Source organism: Ascaphus truei, chromosome 12, assembly GCF_040206685.1.
Source record: "Ascaphus truei isolate aAscTru1 chromosome 12, aAscTru1.hap1, whole genome shotgun sequence".
NCBI lineage: Eukaryota > Metazoa > Chordata > Amphibia > Anura > Ascaphidae > Ascaphus > Ascaphus truei.
Window position 1 is genome coordinate 33157702 of NC_134494.1, and position 17860 is coordinate 33175561.

At 40.3% G+C, this 17860-nt stretch overlaps 1 protein-coding gene across 1 annotated transcript; it reads right to left on the bottom strand.

Annotated features, from left to right (window-relative positions):
• Positions 1-3665: 3665 nt before the first annotated feature.
• On the bottom strand, positions 3666-7984 carry LOC142464105 (astacin-like metalloendopeptidase). Its single transcript, XM_075567263.1, has 7 exons — positions 7872-7984; positions 7009-7187; positions 6356-6437; positions 5934-6061; positions 5221-5336; positions 4051-4276; positions 3666-3892 (listed from the first exon to the last, which is right to left on the bottom strand). The coding sequence occupies exons 1-7, from the start codon at positions 7943-7945 to the stop codon at positions 3882-3884; spliced, it is 816 nt and encodes a 271-aa protein (XP_075423378.1). The 5' UTR covers positions 7946-7984; the 3' UTR covers positions 3666-3881.
• Positions 7985-17860: the final 9876 nt, after the last annotated feature.

Here is a 17860-nt window from a genome sequence, read left to right on the forward strand (position 1 = left end):
TCCCCTCACACCCTCATATGCCGGTTAGGCTTGTGTCACGGGAGACCAGAACTTTTAACACCAAAATTACCCGATCCTTTGATTGAGCAAAGTAAGAGATAAAATAAATTGTCATTTATTTACACAATGAACATACACAGCTTGATTTACAAAATATTACGAAAATACACTTACTGGGACGGAGCAAAACAAATCTATTTCCAGAATGAAATCTTTTGAAACAGTGTCTTTAGGCACAATTTCCCAGGAGTGGGAGCTGTGCACAAGTAAAGCTGAAAACAGTCTTTGGATAGGGGCGCCTCTCACAACCACTGTTTCTCCCCTGCAGCTGCTTACTTCGTTCTACCGCCGTTGAATTGGTTCTGTGGTGGTTGATGAATGAATTTAAAGGTGTAATCCGTTGTCAATGTTTTCAGTTCTCTACTATTCTCAAGGAGTGTGAGAGAGTAGGATTTGGATGATAAGCAGAACAGAAAATATTTACTTCGATGGGACTGCGACTAAATCGGCAAGGTTGGGTTTTAGTGAGTGGAATTAATAGGTTTGAGCATCAAGGTTCTGGGAAGCATAAACATTACATCAGACCCAATGTAAAAAAAAATGACAAAATGTTCCTTGTGTGGTTTTGTTTTCTGTTTATAGGTTGTGAGTGTATTTTGTGACAATCATTCACGTTGTGGGCCACAGGGAGGGTTGCTGTAAGTTCAAATGGAATGGGTGGTGAGGAGTGAGGAGATCAAGATTTGTTGGAGGGGCATGGTCTTGGATCAGTTGCTTCTGGATGTCCTGATTGTGAGCAGAAGAGAAGTACCCAGATATTATGGTGATACACTTAGGGGGTAATGTAATGTTTTATGTCAATGCAGTGAATTCACAGGTTGAAGAGCCAGTTGTTGTAGATTGAAGAGAGGGAGAAAATAGTTCCCCTGTAGCTACACTCCAAATATACCCACACGCAAGGGTAAAAAAATAACTTTAAATAAGTATAAAAAAATAGATATAGGTCCTAAATAATGATGGAAAAAACTAAGTCAACAAACTTAAAAACAATCAAACAGATGTAATAGAGCAGAAAGAGTGGCTCAGTGAGTAAAGACACTGACTGGCACTGAGTTTGAAGCATGGGGACCTGGTTCAATTCCCAGTGTCGGCTCCTTGTTACCTTGGATAAGTCACTTTATCTCCCTGTGCCTCAGGCACCAAAAAAAATAATAATAGATTGTAAGCTCAACGGGGAACCTGTGCCTGCAAAATGTATCTGTAAAGTGCTACCTAAAACTAACAGTGCTATACAAGAACATGCTATTATTATTATTATTATAGAGCTGGGTGTGCGTTCTCAGGTGTGATATCATTATAATCTATTGCCTGTGATGGCGTAAATAGCCGGTTTTAATTATAATATAAATGACAAGGGTGCATAGATGTAGAAAAGACTTGTGATCAGTCTGATCTATCAGGTGGTTGGGGAGGTTAATTCCACTTAGTGTTAAAGGGATAAGATCAATTTTCTGAAGTAACAATATACAGCAGAGACTGCGACTATTCTAACACAAACCAGTGGCATTTCCGCATTGATTAACGGCCCATCAGATTAACAGCGGGGGTCCCTGGCAGTCCCATTCAAGCTGAATGGGACTGCCAGGGGACCCTGGCTGTGTTAATCCTAGGGGTCATTAGTCAATGCAGAAATGCCTTAAACTTGCCTTAAACTAGCCAGGTTACACCCAGCACATGCCCAGAATATAACCGGGCTAGTTTAAGGCAAGCTTTAGAATACTCGTGGTCTCGTCTGTAAAGCCAGTAACTACAGTTTATATTGCTAGCTGACGACTGCCCTCTCCTACCTACTATCCATAACTAGTAATCAAAGGATGTGATTGATTCCACACCATTTAACCCTAAGGGGTAGTAACCTCTCTATTTGTACATTTAAACTAATTCCCTGTTAGCAACTACCCCTCGGTTCTAATTTATTCTCCACATACATTATTATGTTGAGCAGGATTCCTAAACCCTATCAGGGTTTCCTTTTTATCCCAGTTGTTGGTAGTTTCTCTTGGTTTTTGTTAGTGTGAGATTACTTTTAAGAGTGTTTTTGAGGGGTGTGTAACCAGGAGTAGACAGGAGGAGAATGAGTTGATAAGACAGTCTGTGGAAGGGTTTTGAGGCATATGGAAGTTGGAGGAGATCCTAGTTGTTTATTCAGGCAGGGTGGGATCCACCTATCTGATTTACGCTTGGGCATTTTCAATGTTGGACTGCAGGGTGCTTTGCAGTTGGCTTTAGAGATGGTGGGTGGTCAAGGCCAATTTAGGAGGTAAATGTCTTCTGCTTGTAAGGGCTTCCTATTTATAGCCTCTCTCTTCTCCCTGTCTCAGGCAGAAGTTTTCTTTATAGAAGAGGAGTGGAGCCTATTTCCTGCCGAGTCACCCTAGACCAGGTTACCAATTCAGCACTTTTAAGAAACAAGGTGAAACCAGGACCCTTCCTGGATACATGGCAACATACTGTCAGATGGGGCATTACTCAGAGTTAACTCAGAGAGTCCCTGTTAACCCCTTGAATCCATTTGTAACCCCAGAGGAGGGGGCGGGGGTTAAATTAATTATTTGAGAACCTCACACCTTATCTTTTTTCCCCTTTGTAGAAATCTCGTGTTTGCCACAACATAAAGTCACATCACTTATCCCCATGTACCCTTTAGGATTTGACTTTGCTCCTTATCGTCCTGTTTGTGTCCCAAACAAATAACTTTTCTCTCTTCCTGATCTTGTGTAGCTGCTACATTTCCAGTTTTCCCCCTAAACGTGTCTCCAGAGTTTTCTGATGTTTCTTCGAGTTGTTATAAGACTAAAGTACAAATTACACAAATAATGAAAAGGAAACCTGTTCAAACTAAAAGAGTTGTTGTATTTCCTTTGTAAATTGATTCGTTTTTACACTTTATCTATCTCTCACTATGCGGATCAGAGTGGATGATAACTATGTTACATTGTGGCTAACAGTCACAAGCGGAATGTATTTTGTATTCTGGACCCAGGCTCATATGTAGCATGTGAGTAAGTCCATGAAGCTTAACTTGTCCCCTTTTTAAAGCACACAATGTCCTTCTATTTTCTTCAACTTTATTGAGGGAGTTAACAGAAGCATAAAAGTAATTGTATGTGGATTGTAATAGCAGATGTCCGTTGTGAGGGGAATACCATATGAGAGGAAGGTGTTCTGCCATGGGGAAGTGCTTTTCTGAGGGGAAGGTAAAAAGAATTTCCTTTTCTGAGGGAGCAGTGGAAGAAGTGTCTACTCATTTTGGCTGCTTGTAGAAAAGAGGGAGAACACTTTCCTGTCAGACAAGAACAGGCTAAGGGGCATAACAATATGCAGATAAAGGCAGGGGGAGAAGACTAAACCAATCCCAAATATGAGCATTGAGAGGTTGCCTTGGCAACTGGCTAATGGCTTGTGGGAAGGGTACTATTTGTAACTATAATGTTGCAATATACACAGCTCTGGCTGCTTCAGAGCAGGGAAAAAACATGCAAACTAGCTGGGGAGGGCTAGCATCCTGAGAGCAGGAAAAATACACAAAAATAAACAAGCCTGTTCCAGGACATTTTGGTTTATAGGACTGCAATAACAGAGCACCAAAAATATTACAACTCAGATAGAATGGGAATCAACAGTTTATTAAACACCTGAACAGGTGAACCCAAAATTAGAGGAAGCAAAGGACTGGGATTTCACAGCTGGAGCGTAGTACAAGCAACTGCAGGAAAAAGCAAGCAATTTCTAGAACACAATTTATTAAGATTAAATTAATGAACAGAGGAGCAGGAAGAATAGTTTTGGAATGTTTCAAAATGTTGATTTATTTCAGTCCTTCAAGCTTTAACTGAAAGAAAAAGAGAGAGTTAATGTTTCATTGACATGCAATGTAATATCCAATTCACAGATAGGTATTTCAATATTTTAATCTGTCCCACGGAAAAATAATCGCATTTTAGAAGGAAGGGATCATAATCTGCCTATGTAGAGACTCCAAAGACCTACCTGTGCTATAGGAAGCTTTGAATCCAGTCCCAGTCCCTGCTCTATCACTGACAAACTCCACCAGCATCGCATTCCCCGATGCTACCAGTGGGCGGAGCTGTCCAGTTCCACAAGCTTTATCCAGTAGCACAGGGGATGTCCTGCTGGCTCCATCATAAACCTTAATGTAGTCAGAGGCACAGTTTTTGGAGGACTGGACATCAAATGCATTAAACTGTAAGGAAACCTGCAGGAAAAGAGCACATGATAAATTACCATACAGCATAATTAAATTGCACCCCCATATGTATGTACGTAATTATAACTGTATTTATATAGTGCTTCACAGCAGTAATACACGTGACGTAATAATATAACACATAGTGGGAATAAGCGCTTCACACATGAAAGTAACAATAGGAAAGAGAGTCCCTGTCCCGAAGAGCTTACAGCCTAAATGGAAACATAGTTGTTGGGGTGAATAAAAAACATTTCCATTTATGTCCATGTTGCTGAATTGCTGGTCAGTAACCCTGACTTGTGTACAGTGGTCTCAATGCTGAGGGTTCCATAGGTACAGTAGCTATAATTCAGAGTCACACACATATTGTACTGTATAGGAGGGACTGATTTTGTTATAAAAGGATAGGAGCTTCAAAACTCAAGTATGAATTGGACTCTTACATGGGAAGTACTACAGAGCAGGCAAAATAAATAGTGTAACAATCAGTGTCATTAGCTTACTTAGAAAGATCCCAAAACGCCTAATTAAAAAGCTCACTTATTTGTGTCCATTGAATGTTTTTAACCGGATAGTTATTGATCTCCACTTTTAGTCATTAGGCAATAGCATGACATCATACTTTACAAGGACAATACAAAAGCAGAGATAGAAAATATCCCAGTATACAGACTGGAGTGCACAAAACCTTTCATGGAAATAATGAGGTATAAAAAGTCTCAAAAAGTATTTGTTTACTATGGAAATATTAAAAGAAAAACAAAAAGAAAAACATGCAATATTTAGACTTTTGTGTCATAAAAAATAACAAACTCCCTACATTTTATCTATTAAACATATCACTACACTTAGTTCCTTTTGGTTCTTTGTGATATTGCCCCGCCCTACGGTCAGGCTTCACATGATCTTACATATACTGAGTATTATCATGAAGGTCGGAACAGAATTACCTTGTCAGACTGGATTCGGATCAGCCAGACACAGCTGCTTTCATTTGGATATGCGGAAGGATAATTGCCAGAAGTCAGAATCCCACTGGTACCAGTGAGCACAGAACGGCAGAGATCTGAAGGGAGAAAATAGGACTTGAATGGGACACCACCAGTAACCGATTCTGTGTGCCTTGTACTGTATGTTACACTTATCTAAAGAGATAAACAACTACAGTATGTAAAGTAACATATAATAAAAAAGGGTAAACGCCTTTACACTAACACGTTACACATCATCACATACAACTGGATTCTATGATGCATGGTAATAGAGGTTTGGTGAATTTCTGTAGGACAACCCATAGACTGAGGCACAGTGCCAAACAACACTACATGTAATGATGTAATGTGCAGAGCAGCTTATTATAATGTGTGATCCAGCTGTGTTTTGTAAGGTCTTTAAAGCAGTCCTTCCTGCTCACAATGGTCATACTGTATCTACTGCTCCTATCCCTATCTTGTATCACTATCTTTAGGTGCCTTACGATGTCTGCACAATAATGCCACACTGAAGTCCTATGTATTCGGTTATGTTGTTGGCCATATAAATTACCAATATAATAATAATGGGAAATAATAACTGCGTGTGATTTCTGTTTGCAAAAAACCCACAGCCATACTCTGTACTGCTCGTTTGAGTCACTTAAGATTAATTTCCTTTAGTCACTTACTGCAGTTGTAGAGTTTGTTAAGTTTAGAGACATCCAGGGTGCTGACTCCATATCTCTGTCCAATGCTTACAGATGTGTCTGGTTTGGGTATAATAGTTGCTTGTTTGGAGGTGTTGGAAGCATAATATCTGTTGGAATATAACAGTGATTCCACAAGATGACTCTACATTGTATTCTTACCATTTCTTTTTATTTCCCCTTTGGCCTCACAACACAAATTAATACATACATTGCTGAATTTAAATCACTGAGGTGGTTATTGGCTATTAAAGTTGAGGTTTTACCATGTGAGAGTGTTAATATGTTGTAATGTGTATTGTCGCCTTTTTCCTCTTTTCTTTCATTAAGGTGACATAGGATTGTGCTTTGGGTTACATTGGAAGAAGTGGTAGAGGGACACTTCAGGTTGATTATGATTATACCTGCCGTAGTGCATCACTGAGGAATAGTCATACTGGAGGCCAAGGTTGTTTGAGTCTGCTTTGTCAAAGTTACCAACGTCACCTGTAAGATGAGATAGGACATAAACATGAATGTTTCTTTAAATCAGACGATGAGCCATCTATTGGTCTAAAAATTTATCACAATCTATAACAAATCTTTCACCAGGACAGACATGCTACTAGAACTTGGAGATACTTTCTCCGGGAGGGGTCTATAACATAATTGGTGAAATTCAAAGGCTGGTATAAATGAGAATGTAAACAATAAGACAGTTTGCTATGGGCTGTGTAAATCACCTCATTACATCCTTTCTAATGCACTAGGCACCTTACAAAAAACAGTAACAATTCTCATAATAATATTAATATACGATGGAAAGAATATCAATCTATGTCAAGCAGAATAAAGCTGATAAAAGTAATGCTATTTTTGTAGGAACACTAAAGGAAAAGTCTGATCTTGGTAAGCGAGCCATTAAGAAAAAGATGAATCCCTGTATCAATATATCTGAGGGAGATATTGTCCTGTCCTCTTCATGCAGACACAAAAGGAAATTGTCAGTTTCACATAAAAATAATAATAATATGATAAAGAGTGTAATGTAGGTCCAAGATTGTCAAATGTGCCTCACCTTTATTAATGTATTGGTACATAATGTCTACATATTGATCCCGATCACTCCTGGTTTGTTCATGGATGAAACCCAGGGCATGGAGAACCTCATGCTGGATGATTCCATGGGACATACAGCCATTTTTTGCCAATGACACGATCTGGCCTCCTCCTGTCTTTCCAATGTATGACCAGCAGCTAGAGGGGAGGCAATACGCAGCGTTTTAATACAATCTGAGGTCCATCTTTCTGCCCATTACAGTATGAACATTGATGAGATAAACAGCAAAAACAGTTCACAAGACTTCAGAGGTCTTGAATGGTCAGGTAAATTTATAAATAAGTCTCATGTGTCAAATAACCAGCCAACAAATCTACATTGTAGTCATCACATTGGAAGAAAGCATCTATCATCACATCCTAGAGTGGTACCATTCACAACATACAGGGCCATATGAACTAAGTTGTGGTCCTCCATAAGGCACCTTCCAGCACAGTTTTGTGATTATGGTCCCTTACAGTCTATTCTTGGGCTGTCTGGTGTCTTCCAGCTCAGAAGGTGTTTTATGGATTAGCACTTCCTAATAAAAAGAGCCTGAAATCTTATCAAACAAATTCTTCAAAATGCAGGTCCCCTCTAGGAAAGAGGTACAAAGTAGGGTCCATCTGACGAAAGGTCCATATGGGATCTGAAACTTTGTTCCTCCTTTGTTTTTAGCTGTCACAATAAATGAAGAATTGCATTATGAACTTGTGAGTAGAGCTTTGCTTTGTACCTCTGCATTTTGAAGAATGAGTTTGTCTGCACAAGCAGGATTCTCCCCGCTTGAAACTATTTCCCTGCACTTCGGAACTGAAATATTACCAGTCATATAATCTTACCCATCTCCTGAATTAATTTTGAGATAATCCTTTTCTGTTGTGTGGTCCACAAACTCAATGCATGACAGCGTCATGAGTTCTTTCAGAGCTGTACTGATCCTGTCTTTGTCACGGTCATCTGGAGGAATGAGAGATCCTGGTCATATTTAGCAAATTACCAATTACGGAAACAAAATGGATGTTCATATTTTCTCTCCCTGCTATTAGATGATAGTATCATCCTTGGTGCCAATGAAGTGAATATAGGTCCATAAGTAAATAGAAAGGCCACATTTTCTAAGCAGTGCTATGCCATTAAATACCACTCAGAGATTGTAGACCCCTTCTGGCCTATTCACTTGAAAGGCTACAAGGTTCTACTTAGTAAATATTGGCCTTAATCTGGTTTGTTATATTATGCTTATATATTACCCTATATATATTTATATACTTACTATAAATGGAGGACAGTGTGTACGGGACGCTGACCTTCCCACTGCTGGATTTGGTCCACAGGCATTTTTCACACTTGGTGGCACTACGCCCAGGTGTCATAACAACATCTCCTTGATATATCTGCATTTTGCTACCTGTCGGGGCAGAAAAAGATCCATATACAAACTGCAGGTCGGTGCTTTAGTGTTTGTTGTACCAGTCAAAAACCTTCCACATACAGTATAACATCAGTGCTTCATGAACCCTTGCAAAAAAAAAGTGGCTTTAGGCGCTCCTATACATTGTGTGAATAGAGTGATAAAATAACAAAAAATATATATAAGTCATATAATCACTGAAATGTTATCTAACGTGCACTAATTAACTTATATAAGTGAAAGTGCAATTGTGTAAATATACAGTGAATAAAGTGAAAAGTCACAGCTCAACCCTATGAAGAAAAGGTCCAAAATTCTCTTCTAGTTGAATTGTAGATGTAGCTTTGTGGAGCGCAGGTATCACCATATGTGGAATAGAAAAATAATATACATAGTGTAATATATTCCAAAATGTTTGTGACTTCTAGGTATCAGCAAAATGGGGACTCACACTTTCCCAACAAAGAGACAGCAGTTTCCACACAGATGTGGCTTTGAATATCTTCTAAACTCAGGTAGGTGGGTGATAGTGGTCTCAGCGTGATGTTCCGCCAAGTAAGGTGTATATACAGTAAATATATCAGTAAGACACTACAGATATGACTCCTGACGAAGCTGTGCCAAGCGAAACGCATAGAGTCGGAAGAGAGTAGGCACCATTGGCATCCTCCTGGTATTGATTGTTGCCCGGTTGCCCCCCCAAAATTAGGATCGATCGTATCCGCAAGTGACACGGCCCGCTACCGGAAGTGACGCGGTGCACACCGGCAGCCAGACAGAATGAGCAACAGAGCAGCCAAACAAGCCACTCATCTCTAGTTTTTATGTGTCCTTGCTACACTATACAAATGTGAGTGTAATATCATTTGTTATAATATATATCTTTATTGAACAAACAATGTTGCACTAAAGGTGTCATCCTATTGAGGAACATCACTCTGAGACCACTGTCACCCACCTGAGTTTAGAAGATATTCAAAGCCACATCTGTGTGGAAACTGTGTCTCTTTCATGAACCCTCCCTGCTAATGATGCAGCATCAAAACCCAGTATTACCCCCAGAGGTGTGTGGGATGTATCAACTTTGAGTATAATTGTATCCATTCCAAAGAAGGGGTGAAAGTATCTATCTATCTATCTATCTATCTATCTATCTATCTATCTATCTATCTATCTATCAAATTAGCGCCAAAAATATAGCTTGTTAAAATATAATTATTCAATTTTATATTATTAAAAATCAAATTAATATTACAATGTCAAACATAAGAATATAAATCACACTTATTCAAAAATAATTATAAGTATTATAGGTGAATGAAAAAATCTTAGCAAAAAAGTAATAATCCACTCTCTCAGGATGAACCACATCTAGATTAGATTTAGGAAGAGAAAAGAAAGAGAGAGCTATTTTAACACTTTCCTGTTGTATGTGTGTCTCCCCCCCCTTCCATCCTCCCTTTCCCTTTATTAAAAACTTGTATAATCTATGGGACGAGCGCTCTCTGTTCTCTCTCTCTCTCTCTCTCTCTCTCTCTCTGTCTCTCTGTCTCTCTCTCTCTCTCTCTCTCTCTCTCTCTCTCTCTCTCTCTCTCTCTATATATATATATATATATATATATATATATACACACATATAATATAATCTGCATGTACAGTGACATGTTCATTTTCAGGAAAAAATGTGACAAACCCAGAATATCTCCGCATCGGCAAAATGAGCACAAAAGAGTAATTGCAATGGGAGTCTTTGTTACTGTAGATATGGTTCCCATATTTTCTCCACTTTCTCCACCAGGAGACTTCAAAGCTGTCACCAAAGCTGTCAGGAATAATCTGAACTTTTTCTATCACCATCAGATTATATACTAAACTATTTTATATAGTAATAAAGACTCAGTCAGGATACCTTGATTGGCCTGTGAAATTTTTGAGAAGATGTCCTCTTCTGCTTCCTTGATCTCCTGCTCCCTCCTTTCCAGAGCTTCGAGAGATGCCAAAGTCTTCTTCATTTCTATTAAATCTGCAAGAACAGAAACAGTTACCGCTGCGATCCGTACAGAGACAATCTTCAGAGGGAGAAACACAAGAAAAAAAGGGTTCATAATAATGTGCAGAATGTCGTCTTTATACTTATGCTAATATTTTGCTTATATCTCCTTTGAATAATATATATCTACCATGTTGGAGCAACATGGGGAAGAGAGTCTTGCCGCACTTGGAATTGTGAGGACACCATCCTCCAGCAGTGGATCAACAAGGGCTGAAGATTATGATGATGAAGAAGGATGAGATATATCTATATAGAGTGATATGACCAGATTTAATGCTAAACATTACTAGACTGAAACCGTTGTCTTGAAGAACTCGCAGACGAAATGTTGAATGTGAAGTATACCTAGCCAATGGTAGGACCATATTATGCTGAATGTCACACCCTCCTGCAGTTACTGACCTTATCGTTATTAATCGGGGTAACCCCATATTAACATAAAAACATTGATACGTTATTTGGTTTCTCTTATTTACCGTGCTCAGAATCGGCGAGTGCTTTGGGGACATTATTTACCGGACTTGTCTCAACTGGATTCTCTGCAGAAAAAGATGAATGAAAGATGTTAACGTACCTTTTATCCCACACACATATTTGCTGAGCAGCCGTTTATATTCTATAACAGAAATGAAGGCGACAGAAGGATTTTTTTTATCATCCCTTCTTTCAGGGGAAATTCTTTCTATCTCTCATGCAAGATGAAAATGCTGCACTGTATAATGATAACATGTATAACACAGTATAACACTTCCAGCTCTTTATACACCATTTAGCTGCCCCCACCAGCACTGAAGGAGTTACATATTTACAACTCCCCTATAGGATGTATGGTTAACATACATTTAGCATGGCAATAATTAAAAGGTGTCACGTCGAACAAAAGCTTAGGTATTAATGACAAGAAGTACTTGCTTCAAATAAGCACTAGTTACAGAGAAAATAAACCTGCTTACCATTGTAGTCCTCCCCACTATTGAGCTGAAAGAAAGTAAAGTTGGAGTTTTTAATTGTTATTAAAGTATTTAAAGTTGTGTAAACACAAAGTCCCTGGATATCCACATCCTTACATCACATAACATGGGGGATTCTATCTGTATTCTGCAAACTGACTTGGGGAGATTATCTGCAATGGGCATCATTACCAAACTGACAAGGAAGGCAAAGCTTAATGTGTTTTCTCTTCTTTCCACAGAAGGTGTCCCAGGAAATGGGCCAAGCACTCTGGGGACGAAGCAGGGAACTCTTTAGTGTAGAAAGGAGCTGCAATGCGTTTCATGGCCTTTCAGCGCTGAGGGTTTAGGAGTAAGATTGGGGCTGGAGGAGTATCTTAGTAGTAAGGAGAACATTGCATTTGAAGCAGATGAACCCCGTTTATATCCCAAGGTCATCTCTCCTTGTGTCTGTGGGCAAGTTACTCTCTCTCCCTCCCTGTGCCTCAGGAACCCAAAATTAGATTGTAAGCTCTTTGGGAAAGGGATTCACTGCACCTGGGAAATAAAATGTACCGCACTGTATACGGTAATACAATTATTATTGCTGAAAGGACCCCAATTTAGTTACACTGCCCCTGGATTAAATCTACAACAAAACTAAACACAGGTTATAAGAGAATACAGATTAAGTTTACTTACCACAAGAGGAATTGCCCCTGTTACTTGTAGTATACTCAGCAAGACAACAGCTGTAGTTTTGAAGTCCATGGTCAGTTTTGCAGCTTCAGCTCAGTCCTAATTTCTCTGCTTTACAGTCTCCCCAAACAGTCCTTAAATAGAATGAAGTGAATTAGCTTCATCCAACCAGGTACCAGGAACGTTACGTGAGAAATGGCCAGGGGGCACGGTTAATCATTAGGTTGTGGGTACCCAGGCCAACCTACAAAATGTAATGTGCGGAACCAAGAAAATGGGAAGGACACAGGTGTGTGTGTCACAGATAACGGGATTTCAGTAGAAACCCCCACTTACAATGTGTAACGCTGCAATGACAGGAATGACCACAAAACTTGTCCATGAAACGGGGCATCCGCAGTGACCAGCACCTCAGCAGTTCCCATTGTACAAGGAATACGCAGAGGAGAAGAGGAACATATGTAACATGTGAACCATTTCACTCATCTTGGATTGGGGGATAGGTTTCACGTTCCTTTTCTCCGCAGCGTACCGCAGCGACCAGACACAGCTCAGGGGATTCATGTTTATCTGTAACAGAGAACGGGGCTTTCAAATATTGTCATGAATCCGAATTCTGCATTTGAAGGTATAATGCCACTGAGCAACATGTTCTGCAGTCACAACAATGTAAAAGCACTCATGCATGTAACACCTTTTCTGAAATAAGTGTGCTCAGCTCCAGTATGGGTCATATTATTGCTGTCAGTATTCTCTGCATTAAGGTGCTTGTTGGACAGTTTCTAATGATGGGCGTGTACCATGAAAGATGAAAATGCTGCACTGTATAATGATAACAGGTACAGATGCAGCAGCCGTTATTCAAACATTTCACAGATTGGATACCTGGGCATACCCAGGTCATGGTGCATGATTTCTTCAAACTTTACTGCGTTAAGACGCGTATTTACTAGTGTTTTATCGAGTGCAGAAAATGGCATTTTAGCGTTGTCTGCAATACCGTCGAGAAACTCAAATGGGCGATTGCGAGTTGTCTTAAAATCTCATAGCAATTCAACCTGTCTTTTATTGCTGTACATTACTTCAAGTGTGTATAATTGTATTTGAAGATTAATTTTACGAGTTCATGCTGTATAGTGTACATGGAAATAAGTCCTTTCTGAGGCTCCTTAGCCATAGACAAATCCTCTAACTGTAGAAGGTAAACAATATGAGCACAACCAACAAAAAGTATTTTTAACAAATTAAATGTTGTATTTGTACTGGATAATAAAGGAAAAAGGAATAATACAAAAATACAACATTGCTTCTTCTTCCGAATGTAAAATATTTATTCCGTGCTTGCGTGTATGTCTAATGGGAACCTTGTTGAAACACATATGCGTGTCATCACATTTCTGCGCATGCGTGTATGTCTAATTGGAACCTTGTTGAAATGTATATGCGTGTCATAACATTTATACGCATGTGTGTCATTAGGTTCCTAATTAAATGACTGCACAGTACACTGGCGACACACTTTATTCGAGCTTGGCTAGTCCCACGAATTCGGGTATACCCGGGTGTATTGAGGTTTGTGACTGTTTTCTGCCCGAGTGCATTGGGTTATTTTCCAGACAGGGATTGAAGCATTTTATTACCTCTGGCTGCAATACTGCACAGTATATATATATATACTGCATTACAATTCATGAATTTATGCCATCTGGTAGACACGCGAAGCATTGCAGCCTATTAAATCCTAATCATGATCATTTAACAGATCAGCCGCCCGTCAGCCAGGCATGAACCCAGGCTGGGAAGGCAAACGCAACGGGGCTTGTCAGAGGTGAGGAGCGGCGCATTCCAGGTATCTGCCAGGTACATACTGGGTATTTGCTCGAATAAAGTGTGTCGGTGCAGTAAGATACAGTAAGTGCATTGCCTCACAGTCGCTACAGTGTATCTAGATAGTTAAAACCACTTTTATTTTCTAGATTTATATATTATTTTGTACATACTGTACAGTTTATCAATGACACATTTTTATACACTGGCGACACACTTTATTCGAGCTTGGCTAGTCCCACGAATTCGGGTATACCCGGGTGTATTGAGGTTTGTGACTGTGTTCTGCCCGAGTGCATTGAGGTATTTTCCAAGCAGGGATTGAAGCATTTTATTCCCGCTGGCTGCAATAATGCACAGTATATATATATATACTGCATTACAATTCATGAATTTATGCCATCTGGTAGACACGCGAAGCATTGCAGCCTATTAAATCCTAATCATTATCATTTAACAGATCAGCCGCCCATCAGCCAGGCATGAACCCAGGCTGGGAAGGCAAATGCAACGGGGCTTGTCAGAGGTGAGGAGTGGCGCATTCCAGGTATCTGCCAGGTACATACCGGGTATTTGCTCGAATAAAGTGTGTCGGTGCAGTATATTGAAATGGCCAAAGAACTTTAGGTATAGTACTACTGTAAGTGTATAGACAGTAAAAACATGAACACACCAACAAGTATATTTAAAGAATGAACATTTTTATTTGTACAGGATAATAAAGGAAAAAGGAATAATACAAAAATACGTCGCCTCTTTTTCAAAATTTACAATCTTGTCTTTTTCTTCTTCATAATGGCTGCTGCTTCTTGGACATTTGGGTCTGGAAAGAAAGAGACAATATTCTATATTATCAATCGCACCGTACATTATGGTTAAAATATGCCTGCATCTTCTATCAAGTTTACAGCATGATCTGCTGTACGCCAAGAGTCAATGATTTATTGTAATTGGCTACTTCAAACAGAACTTATTCAACCAGTGCTCCAGTATGCTAAGTGTCAGATTTTCAAGTTAGTATTGCCACAACAATGTTACATTCTATTGGGAAAAATGATGCTGTGTATCCTCGGCTAAAAGGAGCTCTAATCAAATTGTATCCAACAAAATGATGCATGCTAAAAATAAGCATTAGGTTTTCTATAGGTTTACAGGCCCACCAACAGGGGGGGTGGTCTTCCGAGGTTGGCATTCTGGGCCCCGTGAGTCAGGGTAGGGGTTAGGGAATATGTATATATTTGAAGAGTGGGGATTTTTTTAATGTATTTGGGGGAGTGGGTGGCTTTGGTATGTATGTATGTATTTTGTGGGGGGGATTGTGTGAGGGAAGAGGGAATGAGTGAGGTAAATGACAGAGGTGGGGGAGAGTGAGATGAGAGAGTGGATGTAAGAGAGGGGGTGAGGGAGTGGGTGAGGAAAAGAAGGAGTAAGCGTGAGATGCAGGGGAGAGAAATACATGCGAGGTGGGGGGAGGGATGGAGTGAGAGTGTGGTAATTGATGGAGGGGGAGAGTGAGTGAGGAAGAGAGGGAGTGGGGGTCTTTTTACTATGTATTTGGGGCGGAGTGGGGGTCTTTTTACTATGTATTGCGGGGGAGTGTGGGTCTTTTTACTATGTATTGAGGGGAGTGGGGGTCTATTTATTATGTATTGGGGGGATCTGTCTAAGCGTCTCCCCTGCTGAAATCCCTCTCCTGGCTTCTTATCAAATCCCGTATCACACACTCAATTCTCCTCCTCACTTTTAAAGCTTTACACTCTTTTGCCCCTCCTTAAATCTCAACCCTAATTTCTCACTATGCACATCCCGACTCTTGCGTTCTGCTCAAGGATGTCTTCTTTCTACCTCCTTTGTATCTAAAGCCCTCTCCGGCCTTAAACCTTTCTCACTGACTGCCCCACACCTCTGGAATGCCCTTCCCCTCAATACCCGACTAGCATCCTCTCTATCCACTTTTAAGACCCACCTTAAGACACACTTGCTTAAAGAAGCATATGAGTAGCACCGTAGATATTACTAGACACATGATACATAGCGCTTGGCCCCCTGCAGAAGCACTTACCATAATTCCATCCTCCTGTCTCTGTACGCTCTTCCTACCTACCAATTATGGTGATTGTGGGGGAATGAACCCCGTATTGTCCGGTGCTTCCAATGATCCACAAGTAAATCTGGGTGTATATAAGCAATGTCTGACTTTTTTGTGTTAGAACAAGAATGGCCGCTACACAGACATGAAGATCCTGTGTGAGGGGACCGGCAACAGAAGCAGCATATGGCAAGATAAGGAATAAAACCTGGGTGGGGGGCTGTTGCACAGGGAAAGGTATAGAGACAGGGAAAGAGGCAACCATGAGCTACCCCTCCCGTGTACTCACGATGCTGTCACCTGCTGCCCTGAACCAACCCGGTGTGTTCACTGCCTCTGCCTGGCCGGTCCCGTCTCCTCGGGCGTCGCGCTGGTATGTGACGTCATCCCCGAGGGCCAACAGCTATGCTGTGGTTGATTGAAGCCTGCACTGCCAAATCAGCGATCCTGGGTAGCCCTGGAACGAATACGAGGGGCGGATCCAAGCGCAGTCATCAGGAAGGGGAAGTGAAGACCAGCTCCCAGCTCCGTGTAGTAGCCTGCGTGCTCCACCAAGGATTTGCAATAAAGATTTTTGTAGTGTATAGGTGGTCACTGCAACAGGAACTCAGCCGCAAACGTGAACAGTTAAAATCAGCTTTATTAAACTAGATGCTGCGCATCACAGAGATCACTCTGACGCGTTTCGTTCCTGTATGGAACTTTATCAAAGAGTCTTTGATAAAGTTCCATACAGGAACGAAACGCGTCAGAGTGATCTCTGTGATGCGCAGCATCTAGTTTAATAAAGCTGATTTTAACTGTTCACGTTTGCGGCTGAGTTCCTGTTGCAGTGACCACCTATACACTACAAAAATCTACCTACCAATTAGATTGTAAGCTCCTCGGCGCAAGGACTCATCTTCCTAAATGTTATGTTTATGTCTGAAGCACTTATTCCCATGACCTGTAATTTATATTATTTGTTATTTATATGATTACCACGTGTATTACTACTGTGAAGCGCTATGTACATTAATAGCGCTATATAAATAAAGACATACAATACAATTAGGTATTGGAGGGTAGTTTTTTTGTGGTTTGTATTTTGTGGGGGGGATTGAGTGAGAGTGGGGTAATTGACGGAAGGTGGGGGTGAGTGAGAGGAGAGAGGGGGTGAGGGAGTGAGGGAGGAAAAGAGGGAGTAAGAGTGAGACATCGGGAGATAAATACATGCGAGGCGGGAGGGGGGGAAGTGAGGAAGAGGGAATGAGATGGAGGGGAGAGAAATACATAGGAAGAGGGGGGGGGAATAGAGGGGGATTCACGAGGTGTAAAATGGGGGGCCCCCGGGAAATCTGTCTGCGGCCCTGATTACATTTCTCCGGATATAATATTTTTCCACCTGTATAATATTGTGGCAGATTGTTGGATCCTCACAGAACCAGTTTTCTTTTTACTTTGTTCTCAACTGTATGTTTTGTTATTTGTTTATCTCATTTTGTCTATTTTTGTGCACAACACACGTCTACAAACTCTGTCCTATGAGAACTATAGTATTATAGTATAGTATAGTATTATAGTATAGTATAGTATTATAGTATAGTATAGTATTATAGTATAGTATTATAGTATAGTATAGTATTATAGTATAGATACACTGGCAAAGCTCCTTTAGCTGGATACCATGTGCATCTGATTCGCTGGTTAATGTGTGGTAATGCACTGTATTGTGATGCTGTTCCTCACTGTAAGAGATTATTACAATAATTACAGGGATATATCTTTGTAACAGAATTTCCAAAAGTTAGTTAGAGAAGAACAAAGTAGTAAGTCCTTTC